The sequence below is a fragment of the Procambarus clarkii genome, chromosome 15 (genome assembly GCF_040958095.1).
Source record: "Procambarus clarkii isolate CNS0578487 chromosome 15, FALCON_Pclarkii_2.0, whole genome shotgun sequence".
Lineage (NCBI taxonomy): Eukaryota > Metazoa > Arthropoda > Malacostraca > Decapoda > Cambaridae > Procambarus > Procambarus clarkii.
The window spans coordinates 3894555-3908211 of NC_091164.1; the positions used below are offsets into that span (position 1 = coordinate 3894555).

Sequence of the window (13657 nt, forward strand, 5' to 3'; positions counted from 1 at the left end):
ATCCCATTTGACCACCCCATGTGGTCACCCTTGTGTTTGAATGAAGTGTATATAAATGCATATTGGTTCTACATCCCTAGTTTAAAGTAATGTACCTGTACTGTAAATAAGAAAATAAGGACAGGTTTCATGAGTTCATACTCTAGGGTGTGGCTTACCAGGTCATGCCCTTACACTGATATCCAGAAATACACAAAGTCCTCCTTTTCCAAGGCACTGCAGAGACATCCTCAGCAGAGCAGGAAAGCCAGAAATATCACAGGAAAATCTTTTACACTCCAAAAGCAAGGGAAGAGTGCCCACAGCCCAGGAGGCAACAGAAGCACTACAGGAAATAGAAAAGGGTAAAAGCCATCATAGAAAACCATGGAAATAAATTGTCCACAAAGTTGCAAACCCAGAACTGGGGAGAAGAAAAAAAAAAAAAAAAAAAAAAAAAAAAAGTCCCCTTAAAGAAAACAGGGAAATTGTAAACCCTTACATACACAACTCAGAAACCTGAACACAGCAACACAAATGTGGGCAAGAACCCAAACACGACAAAAAGGACTACTCCAAGGGTAGAACAAGCAAAGTCAAACAATAAGTTTGTTTGACTTTGTGACTGAAGAATGGAAGCAATCCTCACCATAAAGAGAATGAGCTAAAAAAAAAAAAAAGTGGCAAGCAGCAACACTAAATAACATGAGCTCAGATATAAGGCAAAGTCATGATCATAGCACCAGAGCAAGATCTGATGCAAGCTCCGCTAACTGAGACATGAAGGTAAGGGGATGGGGAGGGAGATGAAACTTTGCACATGTGGAGCCAAGCTACAAACTTGGAATTCAGAAACTTGCCATGGAGGCGGGGTAGACAAGGCCTCCAACATGGTCGGGAAGGGACAAAATTCATGCTACAAACTCAACAATTGGAAATAATTACACATTTCCTCACTTATTAAACTAAAACATCACTAATGGCAATTTTTACCTTGGAATATCCCTCACTTATGGTATTATAATACTCTTTCTTTAATAAGAATATCCACCAGAATCACAAATTAAACTTACAATAAAATTTCTTTTTTCAAATGTTCTTCCCTTTAGATCCACTTGTGCAGAAGGCATTGAAACCATTTCGTGATCTGTTGGGGATCTATTTCTTGCAAAAGCCCTCTTCCATGTTTGAATTTTACTGGAGAAATCCATCACTCTTTTTTTTATACTGCAGTGAGTACAATCTCTCTGGACAAATTCATCATGACCAGTTTAAGTGAATGTCAACAAAAAAATGACCACTGATACACTGATATAAAGCTTGATTTGAGATTCCTCAATACAATGCACATGGGAGTACAGTTAAAGATAAGCAATCTCGAATTAGGCATTGTTCACCCCTTGTTGATCTTATCTCAAATGAGGTAATACTTGTGACTTTACACTTAGCAAGTGAGCAATTAAAACCAGAGTAAAATATTTATCATCATGCAATCATATCTGAGGTACTGTAATATATTTAGCCAGTGTAAGCATTGCATTTTGTTCCCAAACATTTCTCAATAATCTCTGTCCCAATATCAAACACTGAATGTAATGAAACATTTTTGTCTGGTGGCCCACTCACTAGCTCCACAATGCTAAAGCTGCCAAGCTGCCAAGCTTTAGGGAATTGCAAAATGCCTTCGAGACCCATGTGAGCATCTGGGAACCAGGACCAGAATCTGACACTATTAGGCAAGGGATGAGTGGGGGCCAAATATCAACACAAAGCAGAGAAACAACAACCAGAAAGTATAAGAACATCAAAACAAGTAACTGCTTCCAGGAAATTAGTAATCTAGAAAATAAGGCAAGCAACTCATGCTGCAGGTAAACACTGTACTAGTAATGCACTTGACTACCACCAAATGGCAGCCAAATCTGTACAAGGATCCCTGCCAGCCAACCACCTCATCCATGCAACCTGTCCTCTTAGAATAACATCGCTTTTCACTCGTATGCGCGGTATGGCCAAAAATGGACATAATTTTAAAAGAAATCGGCTCACAAAAGTGATGTACTGTCCCATTTTCTTTTCGAGTCCTCTGGCTTGCTCGGTTAGGTTAGGAGAGGAAACTTTCAATTAAGTTTTCATGACGTTTTGAAACCTTAGGAGAACTTCCTGCCCTCCTAACCTACCAGTGGACCCTTAACTTGCAATTTTTGAAGAAAAAAATCCAAAATTTATTTTCAATTATTTTTTCATTTTCAAATTATGTCCATTTTCGGCCATACGGGTAAACGGCCAAATTCAGACGTAATTTGTAAGAGGATAAGTTGATTCATGAGCTACCTGAACAGAAAAAACACCCTCAACTTTCATGGTAAAAGAAGGGAACTGGGTGAGTACTAGGAACTACTGAGTGGCCTACAGCGATCATTACCACAATCGACTTGATAATGATCTAGGACAGACCGAAACATCGTTGTCTCATCTTCTGGTGTGTGGTTTGGTCATTATATCTTCAGCCACGTTATTGTGACTCATCATCTGCAAACACAAAATAATTTTTCATGTAAAGCAATCCTTGGAAGTAAAGCTTTTGTTTCCAGCAAAAGTTGATTTATTTATTTATATAAAAGGTATACTGGGTTATAAGAGTATATAACATTGGTGTTTGAATATTACCTTCTTGCAAAGTTCCCAACATGTATAGCATTTTGGGCAGATCCTTAACTGAAAAATGTAATATAGATACACTAGCAGAACACTAGCACAAGGTGGGAGACTATGAGGATGAAATTAGGTACTATTTGGTTTTACTTTTGAATAAAGCATAGGTGGGAAAATTTGGTTTAATTCATTAGGAAGTGAGCTGCTTCCATACACTGGGTCCTTTAATTTGCGTGGAGTGTTTGCACAAGTTCAGTTCGACTCTAGGAATATCGAGTAATGCAATATTTAAAGTATTGGTACTAATCAAAACCCCTTCTACTACCTGTTTAGTTCTAATATTATTACTGTTATAGATTATTTCACACTTCTTACAATAATATTATGATCCTTTTCCCAACTATGGTTTGCTACAGCACTATTATCATCCATAATTCTATATACAAACCACAACTGGGAAAAGGATCACAATACTGTATTGATTTTAAGAAATGTGGAATAATCTATAAAAGTAATAATATTAGACCTAGAAGGGTTGTAAAAGGCGTTTTAATTAATACTTTAAATACTTTCATAGGAAACAAAAGCTTTACTTCTGAGGATAGCATTACAAGAAGAAAATTTTGAGTGAATTAAAATTAGATTAAAACAGATGGATAAATCCAAGTATTGTACTGTACTGTACTATAGTCCCCATAGCCGCTCTCCTTTGGGTATGAAGGGATTTACAAAGAATAGCATCCAAATGGATACCTTTATTCACAACGTCAGTTTCCAGAATCCCAGGATGACAGAAAATGACAAATGACCTTATTCCCTAGAAGACATCCCCTCGGGAACATTAGCAGTTGGGAATGGAGGTGACATGATGAGGAGCTCAAGAAGAATAAGAGGACTGGATCCATGTTAGCAACTGTATTAGTTATTGAGACACAAGTTTTATCCAAACCATATACTCAGACCTTGACAATGCACTCAGGAGAGTGCAATGGACTTGGCATAGTTCAAAACTTTACTTAAAATACATAAATATTTTTTGGGTTTTATATTAAAACCAAATATATAATACTGTATTTGGTTTTAAAAAGAAAACCTACAAATAACTCTTCATATACCCACTATTTCTTTGGACATAAAAATGGCAGTCTTTTCTTCCATGTTCAGAAAAGCTTTTAAACATTGTAAACACTGAACATTACAATTTTTTATTGGAGATAATACAGTACATACAAACTAGCAGTAATTTATGATATCCATTGGTGCATTTAGAAGCTTGTTTCACTAAGGCCAGGAAATTGTTTTACAACAACATTAAAAATGGAGGTACTGTATGTTGAATACCTTTTACGATAGACTGATGTGTAAACATGTCTGATACCTCCAAGATACTAAATTCAATTAGAAAAGGACAAATAAATTAAAAATCTCATTCAATTCACTAGAAGAGTATTAACATTGTTGCAAGATTTACAAATTACTTGTGTTGAAAATGATTACAATCAACCCATATAACAAAAAAAAACAGAAAACTGTTACTGATAAATTTAAATAGAGAACTTTTCACCCTTAGCCCTAACATATTGGCTAATTTTACTCCTGCCTTAGTAAAAGAATTAAGGAATTAATGCAACTCAATTCACTATGACTTATATATCTATCACAGCAATTAACTTAGTTTTGGCTACAACAAAAATAAAGGCCTTCACCTTCTGTGTAGTGTTTAAAAAATGGATAAAGAAACGTACACCAAATGGCTCAATCAGATTCCCAATAAGTTTCTTTTAATGGTTTAATAATTTAATTTAATAGTTTCATTTAGTACTATAATTTAATAGTTTCATTTAATACCATATTTTAATATTTTCATTTAATACTATAATTTAATAGTTTCATTTAATACCATATTTTAATATTTTCATTTAATACTATAATTTAATAGTTTGATATTTAAAAACATTTGAAATATTTGATGAACATTCCATGAGTATACCAAATTCATAGAAGAATTCTCAGAGAAATATCTGATCAAATTTATAGCAAGATTCACACCTGTCACAGATTCATATTCAATCAAAGCATTATCCAGTACCTACAGTACCGTAATTCATTTATATTAACCTACTGTACTTAGAAAACAACAAATTCTGATAAAAAATAAAAAGTTACTTCAGTAACTCCACCTCCTCAATGATGCTGTCATCATCATCTTCATAGCATAATGAAGGATGCTCATCATCCTCCTGGTAATCCAGCACATTAATGAAGCTTAATGCTTCATCATTGGCAGCCATTTTCCTTCAGTAGACTTTCCCCTTATTTCACACATGGATACCATGTGTTATCTTCTTATATTGTTTTAACGACTGTAAGATAAGAAAGCATAAACCATTATAATGTTAACAACATTATACTGTATACAGTATAATCAACAATAAATATATGTAATACATGTACAGTACCTTCATATATTATACACTGATAATTAAGTTAATTAAAACAAATACAGTGTAGATAAATTAAATTAAATGGAAGTAAAACCTGTTACAACACATCTAACATTCAAAAGATTTGGGTTACATTTGAGCAGGAGTAAAACAATTTGAGTATACAGTATATGTACGTGTGTGTAATTACCAAAGTGTAATTACAGGATGAGAGCTACTTTCGTGGTGTCCCATCTTCCCAGCACTCTAATGCTTTGAAACTACAGTACTGACTACTACTGAAGAACTACTACTGAAGTACTACTACATCCAGTGCAATTTTGTCAACTTCTTGTGGATTGGCAAACATTATTTCATTTACCTTCAGGAGGAAAGTAAGCTGACAGCATGTCAAAGGTCCCCCCCATTTGCCTTGATAATCTTTTCTTGTACAGTATTTTGAAATTTATCTGAAACAGACAAAATGCTGTCTTGGCATTTACAGCTTTGGCGGGTAGGGAGTTTCATGGATTTGTAACCCTGTGGGTGAAAAAGTCTCTCTTGTTCTCAGTCCTACATTGTGGCTTTTCGAGCATGAAACCTTTGCCCCTTATGGGGGCAACAGTTTGGACCTTTTGAAGAAATTTTCTGGATAAACATTCACCAAATTGTTCAGAATTTTAAGATTCAAAATGAGATCTGGCCTCTCATGCCTGGTTCACAGTGTTGTTAACCCTGTGGCCCTCAACAATTCCTGATACGAGAGATGACTTAGCTATGGAATGATTTTTGTTCTCTAATGTTGCACTTTCTCCAGAACAGCTGTGTCCTTCTGCAGATGGGGTCTCCATGCTTGGATACAGTAATCCAAATGAGGCCGCACCAGAGATTTATACAATTGAATTACTACCTTCCTTTTCTTAAAAAGGTACGCTTGATTATTCCAAGGGTTTAGTTAGCATTTTTGACTGCTGCTCTTACCTATTGTGCAACTTTCAGAGAGTGGTGGATTTTGATTCCAAGGTCCTTTTCTTCATCAATTTGCTGTATTGGAATGTTATTAATTTGGTAGTGGTGGCGTGGGTTGCTCAGCCCCACATGCAGGGTCTTGCATTTGTCAATATTAAAAATCATTTGCCAGTCTTCTGACCATTTGAGGAGTTCATGTAGATCTCTTTGTAGGGCTCCAATTGCATTATTATTTCCCACTTTACCATATATCTTTGTGTCATCTGCAAATTTTATGATGTGGTTTGTAATATTCTCATCTATTTATTTGAATAATAATAATAGTGTTGAATAATTAAGGATTATAGATAATTTTGGATGGTAGAGCACAAGGCACAAATACCATAAGTGAGAAAAGGATAGATGAGCGAGTAATAAAGCATTACCGAGGCAGGGCGAGGTACACAGTATCTGATTTTAGAAAGAATGCTAACTGCTTCATAATTGTTTTTTGTTATATTTAGTATATGGCACTGGAAATTCAACTTGCTATCAATGAGAACACCAAGGAGTTTACTATCTATTCTGCTATTAATTTGTATATTGTTAATTCTTAGGTTAATTTGATCAGTGGATTTATTGCCAAACAAATTATAGAGGGTTTTATCAATGCTAAGGGTGAGTTTGTAAACAAAAAGTGTAAATTTTGTGTTCAATGTATATATTAACTGTGTCAATCGAAATAAGAGGGTTATGACTGGAGAAAATGAAGGTTGTGTCATTAGCAAATAGAATTGGCTTGAGGTATTGAGTGGCATTTGGAAGGTCATTGATGTAAATGAGTAAGGGAAGAGGACCAAGTACAGTATACTCTCCTGTGGAACACCAATGTTAATTGGTTGGGTGGGAGACGTAGTGTCATTCACAGACACATACTAGAACCTGTCACTGAGGTAAAGTTGCAGGTATTGGAGGGACTGACCTCTGACTCCATAGTGTTGCAGTTTAGGTAGAAGGTTATTGTGGTTGACGGTGTCAACAGCTTTACAAAGGTCAACAAATAAACCTCCAGGGTACTCATTTTTTTCAAGAACTACATAAATCATGTTAATCATACTAATTAGTGCATCATTGGTGCTTGTATGGGGTCTAAAGCCACATTGACAGGAACTAAGTATATTATGTTTTGCTAGATAGGAGTAGAGTAACTTTTCAAATACTATTTTAAGACATGGTGGCCACAACTGATATTGGTCTGAAATTGTTGACTTTAGTGAGATCACCACTTTTATGGACTGGGATTACTCCTGCTTTCTTTTTTTAGAATATCAGGAAAGATACGGAGTTCAAGCGATTTGTTGTAGAGCAACGCAATGAATGGAGCTATAAATCTTGAGGCTTTTTTTGTTAGAGTTGGTATCTCAGCAAGGGTACTTGACTAAGTTTTGAGTGGATTACTGTATATCCTTAACATCTGAGGAATTGGTAGGAATTAAATAGAGAGACTCAGGATAGCTGCCTGTAAGGTAGTCTTAAACGTGCAAGAGAGCCTAGCAAAGTTGGAAAGGAAATGACTCGGAAACGGAGAAATGACACAATCATGGAAGACCTGTTTGACCAGACCACACACTAGAGAACGTATGCTACATAAAGCACACATCTACATAGAGCATAAAGTACATGAAGCACATTGAGATTGTACAATGATTTGGGAGCAGATACATTTTCTTGGTCTGAATTAACTTTAGTTGCTGGAAGCCCATTGATATATACAGTAGTGATATTTAGTGTTAACTGATGGTTTATATTAATTTTAACAATGAAAGCAATAGAATATATGAGATTAGCATTTATAAAGTGTGATGTAGTTGCAAAGCTTTCTGGGAAAGTGCAAACCTTATCTCTCTCACTCTGGAAAAAAATGGGCAGAGATTATTTTAGTTTTATTTGTTTATTTTATTTATTTATATATACAAGAGTTCTTACATTCTTGTAATGCCACTAGCACGCATAGCATTTTGGCGAGGTGCTTAGTTTTAATTTTCCCCAGAATACGACCTGCCAAATCGTTTAACAACCAGGTACCCATTCACAGATGGGTGAACAGAGGCGTATAGTTAAGGATCAGCACCCAATCAATCCTCCTCGGCCAGGATACAAACCCAGGCCAAATAGAAAGCAAAGAGCAGGGCATGTGTTTTACCACTGACCCACAGTGACTATTGGTTAGCTCAGAGGTATGGTTGTTTAAGATAAGAGACGATTCGACGAAGCTCGTTTGCTGTTAAAAGCATATATATTATGCTGGGCTGTATTAGGCTTGGGGTTGGGTTCGATTAGGTTGAGCTTGGTTAGGTAGGTTTAGAAATCCTTTGCGAATCATCTTGTGTGCAATGTGACTTATCCAGCCCAGATTAGGTAGAGCTTAATGCGTTCCAAACTGTTCTTGCTCTTAATTTCAAGTATTTTATCATTGATGACACGTCAGAAATTAACTTAAATCCACTGAAAACCTAAAAACAATCGACGTTCTGATAATTGACAAATTGCAGCTTAAATTAAGCACTGGTTCCACTTTGGTACAATACACGAGTGCTGTGACCAATGCCTTAAAATATTGAACATGTTTTCCACCACATTTCCCCACACAGCGACAATATTTCATTTACTCACATCCAGCTCAACACTCCAGTAACCAAAACCAACTATTGGAATAATATTTACCAAACTGAGAGGGAATATAATTCACACTAGACCCAGAACGTATATCTTGCGAGATTCGAGTCTCCACCAGCAGCACCAGATCACGTGTTCTGCCTCACCTCACAGTTCTCTCTCTGTTCTCCCTCACAGTGATCACCAACACGTCTCTCCAGCTCATTGTACGCTACCCGCCACACACACAACCACCTTCATGGATAGGAACTATGAGAAATGTGCGAGTGCGAGCTTAGGAAGGCACTCAAGGGAGCCGCCACACACACACTGGGAGTGGGGGCGTGTGGGCCAAGTGTGTTTGTCTTGGTGCAGCTGACACACTTACACTCTCCTCCTCCTCCCAGTGTACCTCGCCCTCCTCTCTCGTGAATGACTCGAGCCTTGACCGTGGGGTGGGTGTCTGGGGCCCAGTGTGTTTGTCTTGGGCCAGCTGACACACTTATCTCGCCCTCCTTCTCATAGACGGACTCACATCACCTTATGTGAAGAGAACTCTTGAGTGCCACTTCAGTTAGCTGTCATCTGTTGGTCTTAGTCTGGCCGACACACTCCCAGCCTGACACACTTACCACTAAATAGAATACTTGAAGGAGTAACCTTTGTGTAGTATTTATTTCACTGGAGAATGAATCGCGAAGAAATGGCACGAAACTCTCTGAAACGTGGTATATTGCAGCAACATGTATTTGAACACGAACATATCAAGAAAAAATTCTATTACACACGCATCTTTCATCCCTAATACAATCTGCCGCAATTGCTGGCTCGTTTTAACCTCACACAATGCTTCCAGGGCATCTACCGAGGTGCTCGCGTTATCACATTAAGATAACGTGAAAATATCAAATACACTAGTTCATTTATTATGCACCCCATTCCCATCCTGTGGGCGGTGGTGGAGAGGGTTACAGTGGCACATAATGAGCTCAGGGACTGACCTCCAAAATTAATTTAGCTAAGCTAGTTACAAAATTGAATGTATTACATCATCAATAGGTTCGAAACTGACCACAATATACCTGAATACTGGAAAAGATCAAGGCAAATGGGGGGAACGGAAAGGGAATTATCAGGGGGAAAACGCCAAGCCATTACGGCTATATAACATTTGGAAGGGGTCAGGATAAGGCTTTGGGATGGGACGGGGGAAAGAAATGGTGTCCAACCACTTGGATGGTCAGGGATTGAACATCAACCTGCATGAAGCGAGACCGTCTCTCTACCATTATAACCTATCCACTGCTGCCCATTAGATGGGGAGCGGGGATGTAGGATAAACATATAAATTGTGACACTAGCTCTCCACATGTTAGTTGCTTAAATTAGAAACTGTAGTTGTGGTCGGTCTTGAGCCCATTGCTGATGTGACGGTGTGCATTGAATTTTGTAACTAGCTCATAAAGATTGTAATTTGCTTAGCTATATGAATTGTGGGGTTCAGTCCCTGAGCCCATTATGTGCCTCTGTAACCCTTTCTACCACCGCCCGCAAGATGGGTATAGGGTGCATAATAAATGAAGTAACTAAACTAGCGTCCAACCCAAGTGGTTGGGCATTATGGGGGGGACATTCGCCAAGCCGCCGGTTTCCTGTCCTCGTTGAGGCCACTAGGGTACTTAGTGGCCCTCAGGTAAATCAGGTATATAGTGTCTAAGCTAAGCCACTGTCTGTCATCAGTATCTTGTAACGTATTTCTACGTGGTATGTATTTGAGTGATAAGACTCAAAGAGTATAGTGGGTTTAATAATTTATTTAGTATAGTCTTGGTAACAGCAGTCGGTTTGCTGGCAATGTAGGGAAGTGTCGTAGTAGCTGAGGCGAAGCCTGGAGCAGGGAGGGAGCTACAGTGAAGCCGGGGGGTAGAGAGCTTGGATGCGGGCCGAGAATATAGAGCGTGGAGCTCTGAATGTGGGCAGGGTTGAAGAGCTCGAATGCGGGACGAGAGCATGGAAGCTCGATTCGGCCGGAATCATTAGCTGATACTGGAGATCTGTGGAGGTGCGACTGCACCCTACGGAGAGATCGTGACCTCTGCTCGAGCATCTGTACTGAAGAACCACTATATTAGTTTAGACTGATTGACGACGACCGATTGATTGATGGTAAATCCTTTGGCTTTAGCCAGACGTGGCTATAGTTTTTGGCGCTTTCCCTTGATAATTAAAAAAAAAATTACTGCTCCTAGATACAAAATTGTGGTAATTATTTTCACGTTGTCTTTCCACTGCATCATTCCTAATATTTAAAGGGCAGCTTTGAGTATGTGTGTATGATTGCATTTTGAGTGTTTTGTGCAATCACATATGTGAATGCCTGTTGTATGGCAAACAGCTCAGTTTGGGTTGATACTTGTCCTCCCAGTGTGGGTCCCGAACCCGGGACCTGTGGTCCCGGGTTCGATCCCGGGCGCCGGCGAGAAACAATGGGCAGAGTTTCTTTCACCCTATGCCCCTGTTACCTAGCAGTAAAATAGGTACCTGGGTGTTAGTCAGCTGTCACGGGCTGCTTCCTGGGGGTGGAGGCCTGGTCGAGGACCGGGCCGCGGGGACACTAAAAAGCCCCGAAATCATCTCAAGATAACCAGTCTCCAATAAGCTTGTTCGCTATTCGTGCAAAGAGCTGCACTAGCACTCATTTTTTTTGGGGGGGGGGGGGCAATTGATCCAGAAAACTTCTTCGAAAGGTCAGATGTAAGTTACTTATGTAACACAAACAAGGAGCAACGATTTCAAGCCCAGCAAGCCACATTGTAGGTGGCTTGCTGGGCTTGAACAGATGTTTTTTTCATCCACAGGATTATAAACTGAGAATCGATTTTTCCTTTGTCGAATCCCGGGCGGGACAGAAATGGTTAGGTACATTTCCTTTCACTTAATGCCGCTGTTCATCTAGCAGTACGTAGGCACTCAGGAGATAGTCCGCTTGTTGTGGGGTTGCATCCTGGGCGGGGTCAGTAATTCGGCTTTGGGGGACTTCGAAATAAAGCTAATGTGTATGAGTATACTCTGGCTATATGTCCCTCGACACAATTAATTAATTAATAAAACGCAGTGGTAAAACACTCGACCGGCGCTTTGCAAGAACTTTAGCGTGGGTTCGTATCTTGGCCGGGGAGGATTGACAGGGCTCCAATCCTTAACTGTAGCCTGTGTCACCCAGCAGTGAATGGGTTGTTAAGCGATTTGGCGGGTCTTATTCCGGGAAAAAATAGGATTAAGGATATGCCCGAAACGTTATGCATGCTAGTGGTTGTACAAGAATGTAAGAACTCTTGTATATATAAACAAATAAAAACTACGGAACTGCCTACCCGTCGAAGTCGCAAATGCCAAAAAATTGCTTTTTAATAGTTGCCATCAACACAAGCACCACATATTAAGCTATAAATTCATATTTACGCGAATTTACCTGAGGACCACTAACACTACTTCCTGACCCAAGCAGGCCTGAGGAAGACCTAAGCCCTCCACCCCCCACTCCACCTCCCCCTGAACCCCTGGCAACTACCTCACAGGAGGAGGAGCCTACCCAAGTAGCAATGACCATAGAACAACCTCCTACACTTGTAGGGAGTGTGGGTGAAATTGGATATAAGAAAGTGAGCTTCAAGGTAATGTACTCAAACATTGATGGGATTACCAATAAAGCAAGTGAACTGGCAGAAAGGGTGCAAGAAGAAAACCCTGATGTAATAGGACTAACAGAAACAAAATTGTCAGGAGTCATAACAGATGCTGTGTTTCCAAAGGACTACTATATAGTAAGGAAAGAGAGGGAAGGGAGAGGAGGTGGAGGAGTGGCCCTGCTGATAAGGAAGGACTGGAGTTTTGATGAGATGGAAATTCCGGGCTGTGACGGATTCAGAGATTACATAACAGGAACTATAACAATGGGTGGACCTAAGATAATAGTGACAGTCATTTACAACCCTCCCCTAAATGACAGAAGACCTAGACAGGAGTTTGATAGGAACAACATGGCAACCATTAATATAATAGAGAGAGCAGCTTCAGTTGCCAGCAGGAATGGCTCAAGACTCTTAATCATGGGTGATTTCAACCATGGAAAGATAGACTGGGAGAATGGGGACCCACATGGTGGTGCAGATACGTGGCGAGCTAAACTCTTGGAAGTGGCAACAAGGAATTTTCTGAGCCAGCATGTCAAGGAACCCACAAGAATGAGAGGCAATGATGAACCAGCTAGACTCGACTTAATATTCACCCTGAATGAGTCAGAAATAAGGGAAGTCAAAGTTGAAGCCCCCATAGGAATAAGTGACCACAGTGTACTGACCTTTGAGTACTTGGTGGAGGTAGGGATAACCTATCCAAGGATGGGAGTGGAGGGGAAAAGACTGAATTACCGAAGAGGAAAATATGACGAGATGAGGAACTTCCTCAGGGGAATACCATGGGAAACAGAACTTAGAGACAAGAATGTGCAGGTCATGATGGATATTGTCACCCAAAAGTGCCAGGAAGCTGCAGACAGGTTTATCCCCGTCCAAAAGGGGAAAAACGAAAAACAACAGAAAAACCCATGGTTCAACCAGGAATATAAGGTAGCGAAACAACTGAGTAAAAGAACATGGAGAAACTACAGAAATAACAGAACACCAGAGAGCAGGGAGAGATACCAGAGGGCCAGAAATGAGTACATCAGAGTGAGGAGGGAAGCAGAGAGACAGTTTGAAAATGACATCGCGAGTAAAGCCAAGACCCAACCAAAGCTTCTCCACAGCCATATCAGGAGGAAAACAGCAGTGAAGGAACAAGTGATGAAGCTGCGGAAAGGGGAGAACAGATACACAGAGAATAACAAGGAGGTGTGTGAAGAACTCAACAAGAGATTCCAGGAGGTCTTCACAATAGAACAAGGAGAAGCCCCTGCACTAAATGTGGAGGCGGCAAACCAAGCAACCTTGGAGGAA

The 13657-nt window shown here is 39.5% G+C and overlaps 1 protein-coding gene across 6 annotated transcripts in view; it reads right to left on the reverse strand.

Annotated features, from left to right (window-relative positions):
* ClC-b (chloride channel protein 7) overlaps positions 1-9276 on the reverse strand; it is a 36396-nt gene extending 27120 nt beyond the window's left edge. Inside the window, exons 1-3 of one of the 6 annotated variants that reach the window (XM_069324888.1) lie at positions 9049-9119; positions 5440-5527; positions 4815-4997 (exon numbers count right to left, since the gene is read on the reverse strand). In XM_069324888.1, coding sequence (XP_069180989.1) covers positions 4815-4925 — 111 coding nt within the window. In that variant the 5' untranslated portion in view covers positions 4926-4997; positions 5440-5527; positions 9049-9119. Of the gene's footprint in view, positions 1-1052; positions 1220-4814; positions 4998-5439; positions 5528-6038; positions 6290-8729 lie in introns of those variants that run through there. The other 5 variants (XM_069324889.1, XM_045743826.2, XM_045743824.2 and 2 more) reach the window with 5 other exon arrangements.
* Positions 9277-13657: the final 4381 nt, after the last annotated feature.